Here is a 26,673-nt window from a genome sequence, read left to right as displayed (position 1 = left end):
CCCCCCCCCCCCCTATTTTTGAGCTTGCTTGAGTCATTATGTAACCTTCAAAGCTACCTTGGCAGTTGAATTCCATTCCCTGAGCAGTCCATTCCAGCAAGCACACCCTGCCAAAATACAAATGCAAGCCGCCTGGTGCCATTTTTTTCTCTCTCCAGCAAGCACAGCTTCCAAGAAAATACTTCGGTTTGTGCAGAATCTGGATCATTAGATATATCTGGGTTAATACAAGTTGAATGGAGAATACCGGTACACAGAAACACTGGCCACTGTGCCTAGCCATCATTTTAAAATTAATTAATTTATGTTATTTGTGCGCTGAAACTTAACATAAAAGTTCTCTGGGCAGCTGAAGAGGGAATTGAGCTCATTAGGAACATAAGAAGATGCCTTATACTGACGTCAGACCAAATTGCTTAGTTTCAGAAAGGCTAACTTTCAACCATAGTTACTGAAGCTGGATAGTTTTAAGCTAACCATGCTTACAACTGATGATACATGCAGGTACTGTACATAAAAAGTTAGTTAGTCACTAGTGGAAGTTTCCAAATTCCTCCCATTTATGACTGTACTAAAATCTGCAAACACAAACTGAGTATTTGATAAAGTCTACAGTTATAATCCTAAACACACTTTTGGGGGGCATAAATCCCAGTGAATTCAGAGAGACTTACTTTTGAGAAAATATGCTTAGTGCTATAATGTTAACAGAAAGCAGGTATGGCAGGGAAATATTAAAGCTGAAAAAATATCTACTTCTCCAAAACATGCATTAAAGTCTTCACACAAAATACATATTTCTAAGGACTGGAGTTTTGCTCCTACCCAACTAAACTGAACTATGTAAGTTATACCATAAATACTCTATACTCAACTATGAGTCCTCAACTATCACATGTTATTATTTAAAACATTTATATTTGACCTTTCTAGAATCCCCAAGGCAGCTTGAAAAAATGCTCCCCACTCCCAGTCTATGGGACATAGATGATTATCAGGCTTTGGCTCTAGAAGTACATGATATTCTTAAAGAACATTACTTTTTCCCTTAATTGCCTTGCATTTTCATTCAAAGTACTCTGATTTATTCCTTGTAAGCTGCAGTTTTAGGACATTCATTTCTTATTTACAATGAAGAATAGTTCAGTTTAGCAAGAGTTAACCCAGATGCTGATCGCTTTAGCAGCTTCACTCCACAGTTCTACAATTTCCAGTGTCACAAGGTCAAACCAATTAAGCAAAGATGAATCAATTGCCAGGTCTAGCACACTGTGTAGAAAAAGTTGAGGGAATAAATATGAATATGCAAATGCATTACGTACAGGCGAGTCAACTTACGCTGGGGTTACCCTGCGTCAAAACACATTGGGTTAAATGGTGGGTGACATTGCCAAACTTTTTTTGCCCGCATGCCCAACCCTCTTTCTGCTCCCTTTAATTTTTTTTTATAATTATTGCCAAGCAGGTAAAGCTAAATGCGCACAAGTTAAATGCACGTAAGTTGCAAGTTATCTATAATGTTTTATGTGCATTGGAATTAGTGACAGTGGTTTCTGAGCTTGGTCAGAAAACTCCACATATAAAATAAAGGCAATATGGATCAGAACTGGGCAAACTGTGGTTCTCCAGATATTGTTGGACTACAACTCCCATCATTCCTTACCACTGGCCATGCTGGCTGGAGCTGATGGGAGTTGGATTCCAACACCATCTTAAGTGCCTTGGTTTCACTAACCCTCATAAAAATGGAATGTAATCACTCAGTTACTTACCCACAGTGTCACAGGGCACATCCTTGTGGACACAAAAATCTGTCCTAAAAATAATAAACAGCAATTAAAAAGATGAAAGGCTATGATGCACAACATATTCATTAAAATAAGCATATACATATAATAAAACCATTGAATGCAGTCTTGCACATTTATATATGCACTAAACACACAGTGATAAGGCTTTGAAAAACTGCTCTATCGGAGCGAATAGAAAACCTTTCTAAATTTAATTATGGTACCCGGGAGTGGGTGGCATTTTCAGGGGCATTCTCCGCAGCTGCAGTCTCTGAGGTCACCCTCCCCACAGCAATTTGGTCTGAAATGCTCTCCCCCATGACGTAATTGCTGGGGCAGGAGAGAGTTAGTGTGCAGGCGCATGAGTGTATATAGACATCAGAAGAGCCCTGCTAGAACTGATCCTCTGTCAATCTGTTTAATCCCCATTAAATGTTGTCCAAGTTTTGTGTGCGCACGTGTGCCCGCATGCTTGAGTGTACAAGAAAATACGCTGGATGTGTGTGCTGTATTTGAGCATGGGCAAGTAGATAGCCATGCCTACTTCCGCCTTGCTTGTGCCCATCGCCAGTATGTGGCCCCTCAGAGGGCTGACCAAGAGGGAATGCAGCCCTCAGGACAAAAAAAGAGTCCTCTGGCTTTAGGTGGACTTACCCACCTCGTTACTTTGTTCCAATTAATTTTTAACAAAACCAAAATATTTGAGATGTTTGAGAATTTCAAGCTATGAACGTAATGTTCTAATGTTTTTGAACTTTCCCTTTAACTATTGTATGCTGTTTGTTTCATAAAATGGAATAAACTACTAATATGTTTAGAAAGCATTATTCTTACTATTTTACCCCACCCATCTGGCTGGGTTTTTAAAAACAGTTGCTCCAGGGATTGGGAAAGGAGGCATATTGTTGTGACATCCAGCTGGCACTATCCAAGGCCAGCTTTTGCTGCAAACTCGCAGAATCAATCCCTCCAACCCAACTTTGACCATACAGTTAAAATGTTTCCAGATCCATTCCTAGTGCACTAACCATGCTCTGCCCATCTTTACAACTTGGCGATTCAATGCATCATAACTAAAATTTATTAAATGCACACTGTCAATCCATTGCTTTCATTTTTCTTTCTCCCCAAAGCCATCTCCAGGCTTCTCTTTCAGGAGAGTCATCAAAAAAGATTTAATTCAGGCTGAAGCAAAAGAAACTCTTAAGCTGCTACCAGTGAACCAAAGGAATCCAGGGCTGCTCTACTGCATCTAAATGCTTGAAATACAAGCCTTTCCACAAGGCGGCTGATGACATTCTGCTCTTGACCCAGCTGGCGCAAGCACCCTCACAGGAGTTCCCAGAGCCAGCTCGACAGAAGTTTATTTAAGGATTTATTATGTTATATAAACTGGTAAATCAAACAGATGCTTTTATTGTGAACTTTGAGTAAGTGGCGGGAGGCCACGGCTGGAAAAGCCTCTTCCCCTAAGGGGCTTGCTAGCTTAGCAAATAAAAACACGACATTTCTCCCTCTTGCACTCTGGTACCAAAATTATGACAATGGGAGCTGGTGGTTCCAGGCAATTCCCTGGATGCTCCCCTCTAAATGCCACTGCTCCACACTAGAAAACAGTGCAGCAAAATTAGACAGCTGTGATTGATTGACAGGACTGCAAAATCATCTTATCCCTCAACACCAAATGGTCCAGCGGGGAGCTCTTAAAGTGGCAGCGGGAAGGGGAGCAGAAAAAGAAAATGTAGCCAGCTAGCTGAGTATTTACATTATGCAGAATGAGGAGGTTGACTGAGGTGGTAGAATTATGAGCTGTGTCTACACTAATCTCCACTAGTAGCCTACAAAACTATGCCAAACCTTTCTCCCTAATGTCCTAGCTTTTTATAGACGGGTGTTTTATGTCCGTATGTGCAAGAGTGTGAGAGCATTACAAAAATGCATTTCCACATCTACAATCTTAACTTGATTCAGCTGCAAAATCCCTAGCCTATCTGCTGGCCATTGCTCATAACAACAAAGATTTGAACCCTGGTCCACCACTAGCCATATTCTGTGATAGAATGGCTCAGAGGCCATATATATGCACACAGCTGAATGTGGTGGTAAAGAGGGCTGGACCACATAAGGAGGCTGCCTTATACTGGATCAGATCCAGTAGCAGCCAGTGCAGAGGGAGAGGGATAAGATACAGGGAGCTCAGTGTAGAGAGGTGTGGTGGAAGGAAGGAAGGAAGGAAGGAAGGAAGGAAGGAAGGAAGGAAGGAAGGAAGGAAGGAAGGAAGGAAGGAAGGAAGGAAGGAAGGAAGGAGCACATCAAATAAAGGTTCTTTTTCAGCAATTAGCATAGAATTACTGGCAAATCTCACCAGAACTGACATTTTGAGGTGAATTTAATTATTGCAGAAGAGAAACATCTGTGGAACTTCAAGGGCAGCAAAAGAAGAATTTCTGATAAGATTAGGGAAATATCTCAGGGTAGTTTCTGCACAGACCTATGAAAACTTTTCCTTCATCCTTCAGAAAACCATTTTAATTGTGCCCCCACCCTCTAGCTTCAGGACAGCTTGCAGAAAGCAATGGGCAAAGGTGAAATTATTATTATTATTACTACTACTACTACTACTGCCCTTCATCTAAACAAAGTGCATAGTTAAACTTTGGAACTCCCTTGTAGAAGAGGCAGGGTTGGCCACCAACCTGCACGACTTCAAAGGAGGATTAGAGAAAATCACTGAGGATAAAGCTATCAGCGGCTATTACTGGTGACTACTGTGTTGGGCCTCCACTGTCAGAGGCAGTATACCTCTGAAGACCAGCTGCTGGGAATCACAGTTGGGGAGAATTCCATTTTTGGACTTCCCAGGGGCATTTGTGAGAACAGGATGCTGGTCTAGATTGCCTTGGCTTTTCTTATGTTACAACATGATATAAAGGTGGGGTGCAATCACATAAATAGAAATTTAAAATACAGCTTCCCAGAGATAAGCTGCATTTGGCTCCTCCATTGCCCAAACAAACATAGCCTTTTGCACAAAATCCAGAAAAAAAGTTCCTTTTTAGAGGCTGACCCTTAAGAGCTTAGTTCTTATGCTAACTCTAGCAGCTGCAGCTGTTGAAAAACCAGCTCCTGCTTTTTCCTGGCTTAGCCCTTCCAAACTGGACACACTGGGGAGCATCCAGGGACATATACATGCACTTTGAAAGCCAACGTTTAATGATGAAGCCTGCAGCACCTAGCTGAAAATGCTAACTTTTGTGCCATAGAAACCAAAAAGAGTTGAGCCAAGAAATCTTCCAACTGACACACTGTCCTTTCCTATGCAGGGGAAAGTTCAAACAGGACCCAAGAAAAGGCAAAAAGATATACAGTACAGGAAGGGAAAGGTTGTGGCAACACAGCGCTGGCTTATTTTGCAGGGTGGATGTGGTTTTGCTGAAGCCCTGCATTGGTATGATGCCCAATTCTCTCACAAAATGAGCTAATCTTTGAGTCCATTATCCAAACCAGTGGCAGCTGGAGCGCCCCATCTATTATTACTTCTGTAAACTTCTCCAAATCCATATAATTTGGAGGGTGTCCCAAGTTTTCCCTGTGTGACCAGCTGCTCCAAATGCTTAAGTACATGTGGCATTCCCTTTGGTAAATCAACCCAGTGGGTAAGGAAGGAGAATAGGTAAAATACTGGACCTTTGCTGCCCCTCTCAACATTATATTGTGTGCTTGAGTGTGTGTTAAAGCTCACATCGAAGTGGGGAGAGAAATCAGAGAATCCCATCACACCTCAGCTACAGGGTTCAAAGAAGAACAAGAGGTTAGCACTTAACCTCATTTTGAAGCAAGAGTGTTAATTAATTTACATTATGTAATGTAATGTAATGTAAATGTAATGTTACATTTTGAAGCAAGGGTGCTAACTAATTTAAAGCACAGGTAAATCTGGGAATCTAAGGTATCACCTGCTCTCACTTTTTTTTGCAATTTCTATACCCTGCTTCTCCAGCAATGCTACCCAAAGGGGTCCATATGCAATAATCACAGGGGCCCTGATCCATGTGCCTTGGGATTCTGAAATTGGACTGTAATAAGTCAGGACTTTTCAGCAGTGGCAACCTCATTGAGGATCCTCCTGCTGAAGAACGTGCATTAGACCAGCCCCATTTGATATTTTTGAAGTTGGTTAAGACCTCTCCTCTGCCTGGCGTGCTCTGGTCCATGGGGTAACGAAGAGTTGGACACGACTAAATGACTAAACAACAAGACCTCTCGCATCCTGTAGGGACTTTAAGCTCAGCTGTTAATTCTGTGATAAGATTTCAACTTTGTTTCATGAGGCTCTATTGACCATTTAAAACTGTTCTTTTATTTTAATTGTCTTTGGTTTGCAAATCACCCTGAATCTTAAAAATGAATAGTTATGTCGACACCAAGGGTGGATTATGAAGGAGGGGGAAATGCAACACAGGGAAAAAAATATGGCTCTCCCCATCCCACCATCTGGCTGGCATATGTCTTTGGAAATATTGTGACCCTTTCACGTAAAAGGGTTTACCAAATATACATACGAACCATTTAAAAACATAATATTTGTTTAAACTCAGTTTCAGTAACTCAACTAAGTTTTCTGTGAATCTTAAGCAAAGTAAGCTGTCCCACCAAGCTTTGAGGTCTGTTTACAATAAAACTGCTGCGAGGAGAGGTCAGGGAAGCTTCCTCTCCAGCATGCTAAGGTGTTGGCAGTCTGACCAGAACATAAGCTAGGAAGGATGAAGCAGGGTGACCAAGCTAAGGATGCAGCACTATTCAACCTGGCAGAGAATAACAGTGGGGTGAGACATGCACTGCAATGGGGAAAGGAAGTGGGAGTGAAAGGAGGAGGTGCAGCAAAGAGACTGCAGATGAATAGAAGCCAGTGCAAGAGAAGGAGAAGAGTGGTTTTGCTATTGATAATGGCCAATGCTTGATAACAGTGCTGGGCATTTAATAAGGATAAGTGATGAGCAAGAAGCCCATTGTGCCAATAGTTCAGCCATTTCCACTTTCCACTAGGGCAGGACAGAAACAGCAAGGAGGAGTCCAGCTTCTTTGGACACAACACAGAATGAAAGACCCTGCCCAAGTCCCCAGTGAGGAGCAAAGAGTAAATGGATATCTCTTGCATACAGCACTCTGGGATAGGTAGGCACTGTTTTAAGAATCTCTTTCCATCTCTCCAAATGACAGCATCTTGTCGGAGAGCCTCTCAGAACCTAGAGCCAGTGCAAGTCATCAGTGGGTTCCGCTAGACATTCCTTTTTATTGTTCATTCATGATTACCTGTGCTCATGATTATACCAGGGCAGTCACACGTGATCCTGCTTTTAATACTACTTATGCCCACAAATGTTTGGGGGCAATCACACTGCTTTATTTCCAATCCCACAATGTCCTGCTGAAATCTGGTAACTTTTCATACCAGAAATGTTCTGTTGTATTTTTGTCACGCTTTTGATGTCCTATAGCCCCTCCAGGCAGAAATAATGTGGCAGCATTGAGGAAGCACCACAAAACAAACTAAAGCAGAACAAATCCACCATCAGTAATGCAACTATTATTGTATCAAGAACATGTTGCAGGATGCACCTAAAATAAAAAAGCCAGTCTTGGAGGGCATCAATCAATAGGAATTGAGATCACTACCTGGTGACAAAGACAGCAGCATCCACTGGAGGGGTGTCATCTCGTGCTCCCGGCACCTGATTATTTCCAAGGTACTTTGCGCCACCAAATTCTTCATTTTGCCAATGGCAAAAACTCTCCAGGGACCTCTCCCCATGATGCCCAATGGACAGCTTGGCCTTCAGGAAACAAAGAGGAATTGAGGAGACACAAAGCAGGGAGGGGATCAACCCAGGTGGCAAATCTGCAAGCAATGAGTTGGCCATCAGTAGAACATGAACCAAGAATCTTTCACGGCAAACTAATGTGGACAACATATGGGCAACTAATATGGGCTGGAGGAATAACTCTACCAGGGCTAGCTTTCACGTAGGCGGCTGCCTAGACTAGAGGACCACTTTGCATGGGAAAGAAATCCTGCTGCAAAAGCAGAGGGGATGCATTTTCACTTTGCACTAGTACAGGGAGCAATGGGATGACGATTGCCAAGCAGTATTTTAGCAGCCCAACCAATAAAGTCATGTTCTATCTAGTAACCAGCACTGGGATCTGCAAAATCATTTCTGGGGAAGCTTCACCCATGACCCTATAGATTCTCTACAGTTCTGCCCATACTCTACCAGGGTCTACCCTAGTTTTGGTCCCTGGTTTCCAGATTCTGCCATGGCTGTGCCTGTGCCCTGACAGATTTCTCCACACTCCATCCCTACTCCACTAGATTTCTTCAGACTTTGCTCTAACCCTACTCTGCCTAGGAGCATATATAAATATATCATATATCATATATCAAAAGTAGTCAATCTTAAGGATGAGAGGAAGCCAAATCTAGCAAGGAGAGTTGGCCTACATGTGACGTCGCAATATGAGGATGTGGGCTTCCAGACTTGGGGCAAAAATTAACTGCAGCCCACCAGTGGATACAGGTCAATTTCAGGTAAACTGGCACTTCCTCACTTCGGGGGGTGGGGGTGGGGTGGGACCTCACCAAAGATGGCTACGGCACGTGGGTTGTGGAACTCTGCAATCTGTCCACTGCTGTTTTATTTAACCCATCTATCATTTAATGGTTATCATATCAAATTATACAATTTCAAACAGTTGTTTTGAACAAAATAAAAACACCACCACAGCAGCTTGTCAGCAACTTACAGGACGGCTTTGAAGGAGGACAAGCTTAGTCACTCGAATGTTGACTTTAACTCCAAGGCTCTGGTGTTGAAACATGTTGTACACCTGAACAAAGGCAGCAACAGACAACAAGCTCAGAATATCATTCCACTGAAAGAAGTTAACTAAAACAAAAATGTTTCTCTGCTATTTATTCAGCAAATAATCTAATGACCATGACCTAACATACTAAACTACTTGCCACAAATACAAAGAATTTAATTCCATTAACAGTACTTCAATAACTTGCATACTATTTTTCAAGCAAATAGCTTCATGCACATATCTCAGTAGTTTTTACAGCCTTACAGAAACACAGGAAGCTGCCTTATAGCAGATCAGACCACTGATCCACCTAGCTCTGTACTGCCCACACGGCTGACAGTAGCATTCCAGGATTTCATGCTAGTACACTCCAGCCCTACCTGGAGATGCCAGGGATTGAACCTGGGACCTTATGCATGGAAAGCGGATGCTGCACGGCTGAGCTATGGGTCTTCCCCAACCTAACTTCTGCCTGACAAGAATCAATCTGCTTACTTTACTTCACCTCTCTTTAAGATAAAATGAAAATGGCAGCTGTAGCCCTCGGGCAATGCACTTTAGGGGAGACTGAGCAAAATAGAAAAAAATTCCTTCAGTAGCACCTTAAAGACCAACTAAGTTTTTATTTTGGTATGAGCTTTCGTGTGCATGCACTCATACTTGGTATCTGAAGAAGTGTGCATGCACACGAAAGCTCATACCAAAATAAAAACTTAGTTGGTCTTTAAGGTGCTACTGAAGGAATTTTTTTCTATTTTGCTTTGACTCAGACCAACACGGCTACCTACCTGTATTTAGGGGAGACTGTAACCCAGGTTTGGCTCACAACTCACTAGTGACTAGCAACTAATTCAAAGTTCTAAGACACCAGACTACGGACGCTGTTTTAAGATTTCTAATGAAGGATTAAATAATAAATAAATAAACAGTGGGGTCCAGTCTTTTCGGCAACCGTGCCACAAATAGGGATGGAATTCGGCAATATGGCGCCCTGAGCGAGGGCGAAATTGGACTCCTCCTCCTCACAAAACATATTTCTATTTTAACAATAATTCCTTTTGGTACCATTGCTTTATTGTTGATCTTCTCAGTAGGTACCCATATAAATATAAGTGGTGATGGCATTATTTTGCTCCCCCTCCAAGCTTAGTGCCCTGCGCAGGGGAACCACCCACACCAGCCCTAAATCCATCTCTGGCCCAAATTAAGTCAAAGAGAAAGTGTTACTTTGCTGGGAGGTACTGTATAATAAATCTGCACCCACCCAAACAGCTTTGGTGGGGGAGTGCTTTTTGTCAGGCAGAAGTGTAGCACTAGCGTCTGAATTTGTTGCAGCCTCACAGGCCCAAATCCTGTGTTCAGAGTTTCTACAAACTCCTCTGCCTGTACAATCTGTGATACCTGTGCAATAGAGCCCCCCCCCCGGTTTAAAATATTGTGCCTTTCCTTGTGAATCCAGAGCTAGGATTTGACTCCACATCTGCCAGCCCCGACATAGTAAACCAAACCAGCTCTCTTATGTACACAAATGCTAAGCACATGTTCCTTAAATTTGACTCATCTGATAACTTGCATATCCACAGGCAGCTCTTCCTAAGAAGGAACAAAAAAATTTTAATAAGCTCTCCAAGGGCTAAAAAGAAAATATATGGGTTTAAAACCAAACAAAACACCAGGCATTGAAAAGGCAGCTGAAGGAAAAAAAGATAGATGGTTCTGAGGGAAATGGATGGTTGGGCACTATAATCAAAGGGAACACTGAGGTCAAAATATAATTTTAGAGTCATTGAAATAAGTTGAAAGACTGTGGTTTATGCAGGTCAAAAATACTGAGAACAGTGCTATCAGAAAGCAAAACTAAATAATGGTGCATTTTGGACTTCAGGAAATAGAATGGAAAAGCAATTTCCTTGAGTTATTCATGTGCAGTATAAGAGAATAGAAATATGAGTGAGTACAGAATGGCACAATCTTAAGTTAGGAAGCTCAAAAACGCAGCAGGAAACTAGTTTATATGGTGATCTCCAGACTGTACATGCCAGCTAGACAGTTCAACTCTTTTACAGATATGTAATTAAGCCCAGAACTGTATTTCCCATTCCTTGGTTGCACAGATACCTCATGTTAGAATATATCAATCATTCAAAAATTGGAGGAACAAGAAATATTTGCACATCTTAAGCATCTTCTGTACATCTCGAATTATGCTCTTCCCCACGAACAAAGGGAACTAAATTCAAAGCACAAATTTGTGTTGCATAAATCCTAGAGTATTGTGTTGTGATGAGACGTCTGTCTTTTCTGTAACTTGATTGCTTGCTATCGGGCAATGCCGACACCCGCAGAGCAATCTAGAAAGGGATGCCCAGTGGATCAAGAAGATTTCAGTAAGCATAGATGCCTAGCAGTTTGTTTTGTGCTGCAAAGTACACTTTTGGCTTCTGAACAACTGTAAGGATATTAGAACAGCCCCTGAGAATACAGAAGATGGACGGTCTCTGAGCTACCTAATAGCTGAAGGTATTCATTTAACAGGTATTGATGCCTACAAGATGCTTGAAGAAATAAGCACTGGCTGCTTCTGATAGGCAGTGGTGGCTGGCAATTTCCTGCCTCATGAGTGAGTTCCAGCTGCTTGGCTGCACTCCGCTGCCTTAGAGGTCCTCACTGGGCTTGGTGCCTGGCAACACCAGGAAAAACTAATGATGAGGGCAGGAAATGATGCCTGAATACATAGGGCACCATGTGGACATAATGATATTTCTGCTCCTTAAGTTGAAGACTGGTATGATATTGGGTCCATTGTAGCACTACGTTAAAGTCACATAGCAGTATATGCCATGAATCCCTCAGTCCCATCAGGACTAGGCATGCCACGGCAGTCCCAAACAGAAGAGGAGGAGGATGGAGATAGACCTGATGGAGGGCAGGATAACAGGCACCTGGAGATGAAGGGTGGGAACCTACCCCTTGTAACTCCAGGTGTCACAGATGGGGAAGCAGAGCTACTAGCTCTCCCCACTGCCCCACTCCTGAGGTGTGCAGAGATTAATTAGGTAGCAGGGAGATGCTGAACAAGAGGAGCTGGAGGCAGGGGGACAGGACACAGCGTTGTCACCATGAACAAAGTGTCACTGTTGTAGGTGGGATCAGTTGCACCTGCTTAGGAGGAGTTTGTTGTTTTTTAGTCGTTTAGTTGTGTCCGACTCTTCGTGACCCCATGGACCATAGCATGCCAGGCACTCCTGTCTTCCACTGCCTCCCGCAGTTTGGTCAAACTCATGTTCGTAGCTTCGAGAACACTGTCCAACCATCTTGTCCTCTGTCGTCCCCTTCTCCTTGTGCCCTCCATCTTTCCCAACATCAAGGTCTTTTCCAAGGATTCTTCTCTTCTCATAAGGTGGCCAAAGTATTGGAGCCTCAGCTTCACGATCTGTCCTTCCAGTGAGCACTCGGGGCTGATTTCCTTAAGAATGGATAGGTTTGATCTTCTTGCAGTCCATGGGACTCTCAAGAGTCTCCTCCAGCACCATAATTCAAAAGCATCAATTCTTCGGCGATCAGCCTTCTTTATGGTCCAGCTCTCACTTCCATACATCACTACTGGGAAAACCATAGCTTTAACTATACGGACCTTTGTAGGCAAGGTGATGTCTCTGCTTTTTAAGATGCTGTCTAGGTTTGTCATTGCTTTTCTCCCAAGAAGCAGGCGTCTTTTAATTTCGTGACTGCTGTCACCATCTGCAGTGATCAAGGAGCCCAAGAAAGTAAAATCTCTCACTGCCTCCATTTCTTCCCCTTCTATTTGCCAGGAGGTGATGGGACCAGTGGCCATGATCTTGGTTTTTTTGATGTTGAGCTTCAGACCATATTTTGCGCTCTCCTCTTTCACCCTCATTAAAAGGTTCTTAAATTCCTCCTCACTTTCTGCCATCAAGGTTGTGTCATCTGCATATCTGAGGTTGTTGGTATTTCTTCCAGAAATCTTAATTCCGGCTTGGGATTCATCTAGTCCAGCCTTTCGCATGATGAATTCTGCATATAAGTTAAATAAGCAGGGAGACAATATACAACCTTGTCGTACTCCTTTCCCAATTTTGAACCAATCAGTTGTTCCATATCCAGTTCTAACTGTAGCTTCTTGTCCCACATAGAGATTTCTCAGGAGACAGATGAGGTGATCAGGCACTCCCATTTCTTTAAGAACTTGCCATAGTTTGCTGTGGTCGACACAGTCAAAGGCTTTTGCATAGTCAATGAAGCAGAAGTAGACGTTTTTCTGGAACTCTGTAAAGGAGGAGTTTACAGGTGCGCATAAAGCAGACTCACCCTTTACGAGCTTGGAGGAAGAGGCGTGTCACTCGTTGTGGATCACTCGTCTTCCTCATGTACCCTCACAACTCCTGGACCTGTGCTTCATACTGTGCCTGAACAAAGATCTGTTTCTTACTCTGAAGTTAAGTGCCACTGTTGTTGCATTCTGGGGTGGGAGCCGGACAATATACTGTACTTGTTTTGCTGGCAGAAGGTTGTTGAGCAACCAAGAGGAAAACCCTGCTCTTCCCAAAATACTGACAAATAATGCTAGCTTTGCAACTCTACTAGTAATTAGTATATCCAACTATATCAAATTTTGGTCATCTTCAGATGTACCTAATGGAAGAACAGATCTACAACTTAAGAGTGACTTTCTAAGACCTTTGTGGTAAGAGGCTGCCCAGATATTGAAATCTATGGAACAGTGATGTTAAAAATAATCTGCTGTTTGGTTAACCTAAATAATTACTTTTCAAATATATACTTTCTTCTTGGTTTTGAAATGAACTTGCCTCTATTTCAAGAAAGACCACAGGCTGACTTAAGAAATTGTAAATGTATATTCTTAGTGTGGCTGCAGCTGTTGCTAAACCATGTGATTAATTTAAGAGCCTCCTGAAGCTGCAAGCAGTAACATGAAATTAGTGATCCCTTGAACATTATTAAAAAGGAAAGTTTATATGTTAGATTTTTTGAATAATGTTGGGCTTCCCTTTGTAGTTTCCTTTTGGATTTTAAATCGCCCTGTTAAGCCTGGTCTTTCCACTTGCAGATGCATCTTCGAGGCAGAGTTGTATGCGGAAATAATTGTTCTTTTCTTCAAAATACACTAATCTCTATTTTGGGAGTAAGGCTTTTATTCCTTGAGGCGCCGTTTGGCATTCTGATGTGAGAGGAAGCTTGATGTGAGAGGAAGAAGGATTTTTAACATTACATTATCCATCCCCCTTTTCCTGGATGGCTGAAACAATATGATGTGGGTAATAACTATTATTTTTAGGTACCCTGCATCCTCAATGTATATGATGTGTTACAAAGACCAAAAAGCCTCGAGACAGACAGGTTGTGCATTCACAGAAGTGACCAGAGGAGGAATGACCACTGGGAGCAGAACAGAGAGAAGAAATGAAATGGTGCATCAGCAGCAATACAACCGGACACCTTCATCTGCCTCAGCTGCAAAAAAACATGTCTCTCCCATCTCAGCAACCACAGCAAGTCTTCCAACAGTTTGACTTCACCCCTAAAGGTGCATTCCTCCATTGTCTCCCGAGATAGACAGATGCTAGCCAGCCTTCAAGTGACTCAAGCCAGCCTTCTCCAACCTGGTGCCTTCCAGGGTTTGGGATTACAAATCCAATCAACTCCAGTCAGCGTAGCCAATGCTGAGGGTTGATAGGCATAACAGCCCCAAATATCAGGACTACAGCAAAAACAAAACAAAACACTTCCTGCACACAGACAACTAGCAAATCAGGGAGACAGCTGTTAGAACTTGCTTTCTACAGCAAGGGGCTTTGATTTTTGAAATTTTCCACCTGTGGTCCCAGGTGGAATGTACTACATAATTCTGCCAGACCATATGCATTTGAACTCCTAGTTCTTTCATAGAAAGCACTCATCACCACCAAAACCTGACCCTCAGATCTAGACGAAAGCACCTAGACTTCTCCATAATGGTTTCCCTGGAACATTTAATTTTTTAAAACAATATATTCATAAGTCAATGTTGTCTTAAGGCACAGTTCAAAGCTTTCAAAAGACATTTAAAGCAGAGATTTGGCTTTAGGAGCCCATCATCCAATCTGTGTCTTTTGAAATAGTTTTTATTTTTGTTTTCTTTCAAGTTGCATCTATTTCCACCCCTAAATTCATATCCTCATTCAGCAGCTGCAAAAATAAAACCATATTTTGTAATGTTGGCTTTCCTTCCCAACAAACAGATATTAAATTGCTTTAAGCAGATCCTAGCTTTTTATACATATTTTTTAAAAAACTATAAATATAATGAGTGTGCTAATATGCCATTTTAAGTCTTACTTTGTGGTTTGACTGTAAATGTAATGCCTTATAGCAAGGAGTCAAATTAATAAATCCGCCCCCCTCCCCGACAGCAATGCTCTATTTGCTTAAATCCTGGCATACATGCCAAAATTAACATTCTGGTTTCTTTTAGAAGCAGCTGTTCGTCCTGCCATGTTGGAGTAAAGAAGAAACTAAACTTTGCAAGGCCAAAACCTGAACATTTATCAACATTCATAGGAAGACACCCATGACTCTTTGCATCCTTAAGCCTTGGTGGAAGTTCATCATTGCTCTCATTGACCATTTGTAATGCAAAACTAGGTTCTACCTCTGTAATTTAACACTAACATTAGGGTGGGTAGTTAGTAGAGGCAAGGGAGGCAATTATATTTTATTTTTTTGCACTGTCAGAGGTACTAAGCAGATCCTACCCAGGATAAGAGCAGCAGCCATTCATTTATGTGGGCAAAAATAAAGGGGTGCAAAGGGGGACATCTTAGGGATTGCAGATAAACTTGTCCCATACTCTTGGCATCCTCAGTTTCCTGGGGAAGGAGAGCATTTTGACTTTTTAAAATATGGTCCTAGTTAATAAATGAAGTTATCAATCTCCAATAACTTCAGCAGGTCTGTTCTGAGTAGAACTAGCATTGGATGCAGCCTAATGAATTTCTCTTCTTTGGTGCTCTTAACAAGAATCAAAAATTACAGAGAATCCAAGCAGACACTGCTTACAAAATGCAGACTAAGCAGGTGGTGGAACATACCACACAATCTGAAGGGCATTTATAACGCTGTGTTAGGAAGCTGGGGTAGATAATTCTTGCAGAGGCAACCAATATTCCCATCCCACCCGTAGGGATGGGAAAATCTGTCCATTTTAGTTTCACATAGTTTCTCATCCCCCCCCCAATCTTAAATTCAGTTCACATTGCAATTCACATCTGCATCACTTTGCAATTTTTATTTAAGAGACCTCATGAAAATACATCAGTGTATTAGTGCACATTTCTACTAATATACACGTTTTTAAAAGCAGTTTTCATTAAAATTATGCAATTTTGTATGCAATTTTCACTAATATGTGCATTCTTAGGCACACTTTCCCCTAATACAGGCATCCCCAAACTTCGGCCCTCCAGATGTTTTGGACTACAATTCCCATCTTCCCTGACCACTGGTCCTGTTAGCTAAGGATCATGGGAGTTGTAGGCCAATACATCTGGAGGGCTACAGTTTGGGGATGCCTGCCCTAATACATACATTTTTGTACACAGAATTTGAAGGAGTACTAATTTCAAAGGACAGCTGCATTTTGGTTTGTGTATTGTTTGGAGAAATGCAAATTAGGTAGGGATGCACTGAAATGAAATTTCTCTCCCACCCCTAAACCCATGAGGCAACAAGAAGATATGATATGGTTTGCCAACATTTAGTGCTGTTTAGGAGACAAGTAGGTGGCGCTATGGTTAAACCACTGAGCCTAGGGCTTGCTGATCAGAAGGTCGGCGGTTCGAATCCCTGTGACGGGGTGAGCTCCCGTTGCTTGGTCCCAGCTCCTGCCAACCTAGCAGTTCGAAAGCACGTCAAAATGCAAGTAGATAAATAGGAACCGCTATAGCGGGAAGGTAAACGGCGTTTCCATGTGCTGCTCTGGTTTGCCAGAAGCGGCTTTGTCATGCTGGCCACATGACCTGGAAGCTATACGCCGGCTCCCTCGGCCAATAATGCGAGATGAGCGCGCAACCCCTGAGTCGGTCACGACTGGACCTAATGGTCAGGGGTCCCTTTACCTTTACCTAGGGGGGAATCAAGATTAGAGGTCTTTGTGGAATGAATTATCATATAAAAAGCACAAAAATGAATTGGTTAGAGTAGACATCCTAAATGTTGCAGTTGTGTTGTTAACTTAAGGAAGTACTCTGTTTTGCAAGAACCGTTTCTCTCCATCAGTATTACTTGATTCATTGCTGTGAAAAGAGAGCTCACATGCAATTACGGTGGTACCTCGGGTTACGAACTTAATTCGTTCCGGAGGTCCATTCTTAACCTGAAACCATTCTTAACCTGAGGTACCACTTTAGCTAATGGGGCCTCCTGCTGCCGCCACCGCACGATTTCTGTTCTCATCCTGGGGCAGAGTTCTAAACCCGAGGTACTAATTCCGGGTTAGCAGAGTTTGTAATCCGAAGTGTTTGTAACCCGAGGTGTTTGTAACCTGAGGTACCACTGTACTGCAGTATGGTTGTCTAAGTAAGATGCAACTATGCCTGTCTAAGATGTTTCATATCAAAATGTATAAAGAGGCCAAACTCAAATACAAAAACTAAGCATCAAAACATAGGACTAGTTTTGAAGGCAGACACATCTCAAGGAAACCAAGTGAACCTACCATGTTCATCACAGTCAGAATGAATCTTTGAGCAGCATCTGCCCCATGGTACTGGACCATATCAGCATCCGCCACCACGAGTGTTTCCACTGTGTATTCATTTGTGAGCCGAATAGCATTCCTCCGCTCTCTCCAGTCATTGGTAAGCTTTGCCTTTTTTTGCCTCTTCTTTTCTAGAAAGCAAACAACATGTTCAAACATCTTTTCTAGCACAATATTCTCCTTTGATGCTTTAACTTTGAAGCAACAAGTTTCCACTACTATTGCAATAGTTGCACTGGATTCCTCTGTTGTACCACATTCAAAGTCATCTGTCCACTAGGAACTGGAGCCCTTTCACTAGCAGAGAGAGAATGTAGCCTATTGAAAATTGTAGATATGACTTACATAGGCCCATTAATTTCCATGTGTCTGCTCTAAACATATCTTAGCTCACTACAACCCATGGACTTGGCTGAGAACCAGTGACACCTGACATGGCTTCCAACCATATATACCATGGTTTCTCAAGCTAGTGATTAGGTGAGGTATCTCCATTGGCTCCCACAACTGTTCTGCTGAGTCCATATTTAGTGGTACATTCTCTTTTAAATTCCCCAGTGTAGTTTAGCTATAGGGAATAGTCCTGCTCTATTCCGTCTTGGTCAGACCACACCTGGAGTACTGTGTCCTGTTCTGGGCACCAAAATTTAAGAAGGATATTGACAAGCAGGAACATGTGCAGAGGAGGGCGACCAAGATAATCAAGGGTCTGGAAACCAAGCCTTATGAGGAACAGTTGAAGGAACTGGGTAAACTTATACTGGTAAAGAGGAGACTGAGAGGAGATGTGATAGCCATCTTCAAACATCTAAAGTGCTGTCACATGGAGGTTGAAGCAAGCTTATTTTTCCTGCTCCAGAGGCTGGGACCTAAACCAATGCATTCAAGGGACAAGAAAGGAGATTCCAGCTAAATATCAAGAATAACTTTCTGACAGAAAGAGCTGTTTGACAGTGAAACAGACTCCCATGGACATTCCTTGCTTGGAAATTTTTTAACGAAGGTTGGGTGACCATTTTACGTGTATGATCTAGTTGAGATTCCTACACTGCAGGGAATTGGACTAGATGACCTTCCAACTCTACAATTCTATGATTCTGCCTTCCTAACCAGACTAGGAAACTATATTCATTGCCTCAAAACAGGCTGCCCATTTCCCTTGAGCAAGGATCTTTTAAATAACACAACGGTCACGGCCTCTGCTGCCACTGTGGGCCCCTCAAGGCACACCTGAAACCAATACCCTTCTCCTCATTCATACTTCCATTCTGTCTCGTCAGTGCCTGCATTTGTTCACATCCAGTCCATCCTCTGTCAAACTGTCTGGCAACCGTTCTGCTATATTGCTTTTCTGCCTAAGGCACCAACTATCATCACTCAATATAGTTTTCTCCCCCCGCTTCTAAACTGAAGCAACAGACAAGAAATTGAACGCCACCACACACCCTCCTCCTGAAAAAGAGAAAGAAACACACAGAAGCAAAGAGAGAAAAATGCATGTTGTGGAAATACCCTATTGTGATAAAGATCTACCATATATTCACTTTTCTTAAAGATGGTAATGAATAACAACAATTTACACACCAGTGGCTTAATCCCACTAGGCTTGCCTGGGCAAATCCGTGTGTGTGTGTGTGTGTTCAAAAAACAGGATATAGATTATTGTTAAGCCAGATATACAGCCCACCGTATTCACAGAGGTTTGGGGTAAGTAGCAGCAAATTTCCACAAAGTTGGAGGGCTTCTATTGGCAAAGGGTTAGCAATTTAATTCCATCATAACATCAGCAAGACCACCTCCACTCGAATCAGACCTGGTTTGTCCAGGTTCAAGGGAGAGAGAGGCAGTTTCCAGTTACCCAGAAAAAATCTCTTAGTAGCTCAGACTAGCGATAGGGATAGAAGTTTATAAAATATTGCATGGCATGAAAAGAGTGGGCACAGAAAGGTTTTTCTCAACTAGGATTAAATAGAGAGTAATGCAGGGACATTGCAAAAGAAAGGAAAAACTTGCATGCATGAAAAGCACTGAACCCACAATAAACTCAAATCTGGAAGCATCCTGAATAAGCCGAAACAATGAGACAGCTGGCCCTCATTACATGGTTTGTGGGCTGTGTTTGTTGTAGGTGACAAGTTGTGCAGGCCTGACCAAGGAGGATGAGTTTATTCCATCCTAATTGTTCAGTCCTCCCCCCCCCAAAAAAAAATCCTTTTCCTTTTACCACCCCTGGTTCTCACAGCTAGTACGATAGACTGGCAAAAAATCCTAATGATTTATGTAGAAATCTAAGTAAATGTATACAGGACTCAGATGTTGAATGAGGCTGAACAAAGCTTTTACACTTCAGGAGATGGGTATTTATGCTTTTCAGTTCTTGCCCAGCAATAAATGTTGCCAGTTTTAAGAAGCAGAGGATGAGCGCTATTGAGGAAAAGCAGCTTGCTAAGATCTGCTAAACATTACAGGATTTGCCATAAACTGTTCAAGTGAGTGTTGGGCCTAGTCGCCTGGCAGTGACAGCATACACTTTTGCCTTCACAGCATTGCAAGGCGCAATTCTCCTGCAGCGACAGGAAATAAGGATCTCTGTACAATACACAATACCCTTTGCACTTATCTACTGGTATACCTACCTACCTACCTACCTACCTATAAGAATTCAGAATTGCTCAGTCATTCCAATTGTGACCTGCCGTGATTAAATTACAAGAAAGGTATACGTCGGCCCTTAATGAAACCCCTTAAGTTCCACACCTGACTCCTCCTAATTTAACCCAAATCACAGACACCTCCATAACCTTCCCCTATGAACAGTTGCCCCATCCCCTATGCAAGTCAAACACTGAACAAGGGTGGATCTGAATAGGCAGCCAAATTAAACAAAAGCCATACACAGCTGGAGACCAGACTGCCCTCTTCTGCCAGGCAGAGGGCCCACCAACAGACACGGGGGATGAGATACGGGCCAGGGGTGGGGTTTCAATAGAGGTTTGGGGGCCAATTATTGCCCTCGCCCCATGCAGCCTTCCAACAGTAATCGGGGGGGGGGGGTACCGCCACCCCGGATTCTCCTCTAATTTGAGGTACTGATGCCCAGGCAAGTCTTCAAGGGTTGCTATGATGCCACTTTAAACAGCCATGGCTTCCCCCCAATAATTCTCTAGGGTGTATTTTGTAAAAAAAAGGTGCTGAGAGTTGGTAGGAGGCCCCCGTTTCCCTCCCAGGGCAACAATTCTCTTAGGGGTTTAACGGTCAATCCGTTTCCCCAGGGAATTCGGGGTATCACTGCCCTTAAAGTACAGTTCCAGAAACTTTGGGGGGGGGGGAGCCGTGACTGTTTAAAGTGGTATCATAGTATAGCTTTAAATGTAGCCTATGGTTTGAATGTGGCCTATGTTTCCTGCAGTTATTGCTCAATTTGAGGGGTTCAGGAAGAAAATACAGCTGGAGTTTCTCCCCTTCCTCCATACAATAATTCTGAGCAAAAGGTTATGTTTTTTTCTTTTCTTTTTAAGCCTGCAGAACCAAGATTCCATACTGATAACCGGGCATCGCTGCCTCACACCCCCCTTGGCAGTCATCAAAATGGCTCGCTACCTTGCTTAGCAGAATATGGGCTCTCCAAGTGGAGGGCTGAAGCTTCACGTTTTGTGTTGAAAGAGCTGCACGTCCAACTTCACTCCAACACTGCCACCCCTCTCTGCCGCTCACATCACCCCCACCGCCAACTCCTGGCTCATAAGCTACGAAGTGTTTCACGGGACCCAGTATGAGGAAAAACTCAAGAGCTGTCCGTTGATGCTGGCTGTCAAAAGATTTTCATTATTGAGGTGGGAGAAGGTTTGCCGGTTGGCAACTAACCTGAGGCAAACTGGAAGAGGAGAGGAACAGCTGCATGCTGGGAGTTGGCAGCCATGACGGCTGGCATTCAGAGTGCCTTTGCATCCAATGCCCACTTGTTCCTCACCAGATGATGCAAGTGTGAGGAGAGTTCTGTGGAATTTTTCAGAACGTTCCTTCAAGCTCTCTTCTTTCCCACCGCCTCTCTCTCTCTCTCTCCCACCAACCTATTCTCCATGGTTAAAGCCCTACACTGTATTTCTTTCCCTTTATTTGAAAGTTGAAAGAGAGACAGAGAGGGAGAGAGGGAGTTATTTTGGTCTCATAACCCAGAGTAACTGCTCTGAAGTACGGCTGGAGCTGGACACAACAAAAAAAGAAAGAAAATAAAATAAAACTGTGCCTGGCAATGAGCAAGTCTTCAAAAAGAAATGTGTCAAAGTAAAAGAGGAAGAATGGTCACATTCACACCAAACATTTAAAGCACTATGATATCATTTTAAACAGTCATGGCTTCCCCCCCCCAAAGAATCCTGGGAGCTGTAGTTTGTTGAGGGGTGGCTGAGAGTTGTTAAGACGCCTATTCCCCTCTCAGAATTACAATTCTCATCCTGAACTAAGCCCTAGTACAGTTTCCTGGGAAGAGAGGTTGACTGTTAAACCACTCTGGGTTGGCTGACAGCCGGCAGAAGTGACCCCAAGAATCCAAAGTTACAATGAAGTTGGAGGAAAGTGATCCCAGATCCTCCACCAAATGGGATAAAGATCAGCACTGATGCAGAGGCTCAGGCTGTCTTTTATTCAACCATGTTTTTCAGGGACTTGGGCAGACAAAGTGATGGAAATGGCCACAAACAAGAGTATTTGGAATTCGGGCTGAAATGATCCTGCAGGCCTGTGTTGGACTGGAATGGCCTCTAGTCATTACAAGATGGAAGAAGGAAGCTCTCTGAAAACCTCCAGCAGCACTGAAGAAGGCTGAAGTCACAACAGCACATCTCCCCTTTCTCCTCTAGTATCATCTGATTTATGAACCTTGGAATGGTATTCCCTCTGTGAAGCCAATGAAACCCCAAGCTAAAATAAACAAATAGCCAAACGGGCGTTAAATACCATGCAGCTCAGATGTGTAAGCATGAGAGTCATAAAACCCAAGCAGACCGACTGGCAGAGAAATGTACATAACAAGCATCAAAATCTGAAGTTTTTAATGTTTGATGTTTTATCATATTTTTAATGTTCTGTTGGGAGCTGCCCAGAGTGGCTGGGGAAACCCAGCCAGATGGGCGGCGTATAAATAATAAATTATTATTATAATTACCGAAGGCTATTTCAAATGGTGATGTTGCAGAGCTGGGTAAAATGCCAGGGACTGACACTTGGACCCTTCTGCATGCATAGCATATGCTCTACCCACTGAACTGAGGGTCCTTCCTTATGCAAAGCAGGAGTAGCAAACTTACTTTCATTCATTCATTCATTCATTCATTCATTCAATAATCACATACTTCCAAAGAGCTCAAATTGGCCCCCTCCCTTCCATATGATCTTCAACAACTCCTCTATGAGGTAGATTAGGCTGAGAATTTGTGACTGGCCCAAAGTCACCTCACTGAAATGGGTGGCCAAGTGGGGATTGGCACCGTTTCCCCAGGTTTATTTAGTATTTATTTAACCAATTGCATGATATAATCAGCCTTAGCATCCTGAAATAAGCCCTAGTACAGAGTAAACTGGGTACATTTTATATATAGAAAAATGCAACAGTGATGATGGCAACATAAGAAAAGCCTGTTGGATCAGGCCAGTGTCCCATCTAATCCAGCATCCTGTTCTCACAGCGGCCCACAAGCAGGACCCGAGTGCAACAGCACTCCCCACTCCTGCAGCCTCCAGCACCTGGTATTCAGAAGCACATTGCCATGAGTTTGTCTAACGCTAACCCATTGGTAGGTAAACTAAGGCCCGGGGGCCAGATCTGCCCCATTGCCTTCTAAATCCGGCCCGTGGATGGTCCGGGAATCAGCTTGTTTTTACATGAGTAGAATGTGTCCTTTTATTTAAAATGCATCTCTGGGTTATTTGTGGGGCATAGGAATTCGTTCCCCACCCCCTAGATAGATAGATAGATAGATAGATAGTCCGGCCCTCCACAAGGTCTAAGGGACAGTGGACTGCTGTCCTGCTGAAAATGTTTGCTGACCCCTGGCTCTAAACCAAGGGCGTACCCACCATGCGGCAAGTTAGGGCAGCTGCCCTACTCTAGAAGCAGGGCTGGTGGGCAGAGGCGGAGCACAGCCCGGCGGAGCGCGAGTTCGCCATTCCCGCCGCACCGCGCCGCACCCTCCCTCCAGCTCCCCGGCGCGCCCTCAGGCAAGGCCAAGCGCGGCGGGGAACCAGGGAGCGCGGCGCGGTGGGCGGGAACGCCGAACTCGCGCTCCGCTGGGCTCCGCCTCCGCCCACCAGCCCTGCTGCTAGGGAGGGGCACAGCCCGGCGGAGCGCGAGTTCGCCGTTCCCGCCCGCCGCGCTGCGCCCTCCCTCCAGCTCCCCGTCGCGCCCTCTGGCAAGGCCAAGCGCGGCGGGGAACCAGAGAGCGCGGCGCGGCGGGCAGGAACGCTGAACTCGCGCTCCGCTGGGCTGGGCTCCGCCTCCGCCCACCAGCCCTGCTGCTAGGGAGGGGCACAGCCCGGCGGAGCGCGAGTTTGCCGTTCCCGCCCACTTTGTGGCCCCTCCCCTTCCGTGCCTTGGCCCCTCCCCTTGCCCCCCCTAGTTTTGATCCTGGGTACGCCCATGCTCTAAACCTCTTTTAAAGCCATCCAAGTTGGTAGCCATCATTGCCTCCTGTGGGATTGAATTCCATAGTTTCACTATGCAGTGTGTGAAGACTCACTTTCTTTTGCCCGTCCTGAATCTATCAATATTCACCTTCCTGATTATAGTGATATGCAAAGAGCTTGTGGCTCCCTCCTTGTCTTTCCACCGGCAAATGAAGACTTTCTTATTCCAACAGGTTTTTGGGAAGTGGCTGTTTTTAAGGAAAGGGCTATTGCTGTGATGTTTCATGCAACTATTTATATGTTTTAAGTGATATTGTGTGTGTGTAATCAATAGTTGGATAGATAGATAGATAGATAGATAGATAGATAGATAGATAGATAGATAGATAGATGATAGATAGGATTAAATTGTCCCGCCCCCTTTGCTTTTAGCTGTTTCTATTTTATATGTAAGCGCCCATAGAGTGAGATGAGTGCCGCAACCCCAGAGTCGTCCGCGACTGGACCTAATGGTCAGGGGTACCTTTACCTTTACTGCTGCTACTACTAATAGCTGGCATCCCATTCTCCATCCCACCAGCAGACAGTCCAGAAGGGATCCCAGCTGCAACTCTTGGGGAGGGGCAGACTTCCCTGTGCTGTCCCCAACTGCATTATTAACAAGTAGTCTCCACTGTAATCCCTAGTAATGTAAGCAAATACCTTGGACTACTCAGGCAGCAGATTTGCTGAGTAAGGAGATGTCAATTTACACAGCCAAGCTATACGATTAAGCTCCCACTGACCCTGCAAGTTCAGCATTCTTCTCTTATGAAGTGGAGAGGGAGAGAGAGAGAGAGATTGCTCCACTGGGGATAATTCAATACAGTACCAGCTTTCAGGTTGCTTAAGAACCCCAAGTAATCAGAATGACTAAGGTAGAGGATGAGCAACCAGCAACCTGAGCTGCCAAGTTCTGCCCTCATCCCTCTTGCCAACTTGTGTGTGTGTGTGTGTGTGTGTGTGTGTGTGTGTGTGTGTGTGTGTGTGTGTAGGAAGAGATGGTTATAGCCATGGAACTTACCAGGAGTCCATTGTGGGAAACTGAGCAGGTGGGGCCTTAGCTCACCACCCTCTAACTTCTCAAAGTGTCCCTGAGAGTGTCCCCAGAGTGCTGACCAAGTAACTAAAGGAAGCAACAGCAATACAAAACATACTCTCTTTTTAAAAAATTGAATCTGTGCAATTGCACAACCTTCTGAGTTTTTTTATAATAATTTTTATTAATTTTACATTTTTTTCAAACTTAATACCATTTTCATAAACCAATATAATAAACCTTTGGCTATATAAGCCTAAGACTTCCCTCCTCCCCGGCTCAACCTTCTAAGATTTTACGTTTACAAACAGGGCTTCCCTTGGAGACTGGAGAAACTCCACTTGGTTTAAAATGCAGAACCTAAATTGCTGTCTGGGGCTGGGTTTGTGGAACACTTCCTGCCAGTTTTAAAACGACTGTGCTGGTGCCGCCTGATTTGTTTCCAAGCAACGTTCAACATGCTAATCTTAACATTCAAAGCTCTAAGCTATTTGACTACCTCCTTCCACATGAACCTGCCTAAGTATTAAGGTCTTCTCTTAAAGCTCTTCTCTAGATAACCCTACCTTCAAAGATGAGGCAGATGATGCCAAGAATATGTCTTTCTCTGGCATGGCTCCCTGGATCTCTAATATTCTCCCCAAGAAAGCTCACCTGGTGCCAAGATGTCTTTTTCAGTTCCAGGTTTTGCCAACTATTTTATATCTGTGAGCTATTATTTTTAATCTTGGTTACTATATTTTAAAATGCTGCTTTATGTTCTTATTTAATAGTGTTTATTGTGTTCTTATATCTTCCACGCGAACCTGAGGTTGTGTTCTCTGCCCACTTGGATACTATACTCTCATAATAATTTCTTTGGAGCCCAGGTACTGTAGATGGCTAAGCTGGTTCCCTGGGGGTGGGGGGTGGGCTGTGAAGCATTTTTATCTGGCCCTCATCTGCCCTACCAAGATGTAACCAATGTCACACTCACATTTAAGGCACATGCCCCCCGCTCCAGTTTGTTAAGTGTGCTGGGAATTGTAGCTCTGTTAAGGGTAAACTGCAGTTCCCAAGATTCTTACAGGGAAGCCATGTGCTTTAAATATGTGATTTAACCAAAGTACGGTGGGGCAGAGATTGCCTACAGTTTCACTTTCAGAAGTTTTACACAGTTGGATGAGAAAGAAATATCTCACATACTATAGGATAGACCAGGCACCCCCAAACTTCAGCCCTCCAGATGTTTTGAACTACAATTCCCATCTTCCCCAACCACTGGTCCTGTTAGCTAGGGATCATGGGAGTTGTAGGCCAAAACATCTGGAGGGCCGCAGTTTGGGGATGCCTGGGATAGGCCCTAATGTTATAAGGGAAGAGGTGTAGCTCAGGGGCTGAGCATCTATTTTGTACACAGAAGGTCCCAGCTTCCATTCTTGGCATCTCCAAATAGGGCTAAGAGAGACCTTGGAAAGTCACTGTCAGCCAGTGTAGGCAGTACTGAAACTAGATGGACCATTTGTCTGACTTGGTAGAAGGCTACTTCTATGTTCCCGTCT

At 43.6% G+C, this 26,673-nt stretch overlaps 1 protein-coding gene across 2 annotated transcripts in view; it reads right to left on the bottom strand.

The window, feature by feature from the left end:
• Positions 1-26,673, bottom strand: part of ADAMTS17 (ADAM metallopeptidase with thrombospondin type 1 motif 17) — a 164,433-nt gene that overhangs the window by 118,086 nt on the left and 19,674 nt on the right. For both annotated transcript variants that reach the window (XM_035130683.2, XM_035130684.2), the window contains exons 4-7: positions 17,392-17,564; positions 8,595-8,678; positions 7,467-7,624; positions 1,773-1,816 (exon numbers count right to left, since the gene is read on the bottom strand). In XM_035130683.2, the coding sequence (XP_034986574.1) occupies positions 1,773-1,816; positions 7,467-7,624; positions 8,595-8,678; positions 17,392-17,564 (459 nt within the window). The remainder of the gene's footprint in view (positions 1-1,772; positions 1,817-7,466; positions 7,625-8,594; positions 8,679-17,391; positions 17,565-26,673) is intronic.

The sequence above is a fragment of the Zootoca vivipara genome, chromosome 14, assembly GCF_963506605.1.
Source record: "Zootoca vivipara chromosome 14, rZooViv1.1, whole genome shotgun sequence".
NCBI lineage: Eukaryota > Metazoa > Chordata > Lepidosauria > Squamata > Lacertidae > Zootoca > Zootoca vivipara.
Note: the sequence above shows the minus strand (reverse complement) of the source record. Positions and strands in the feature narration are given on the sequence as shown.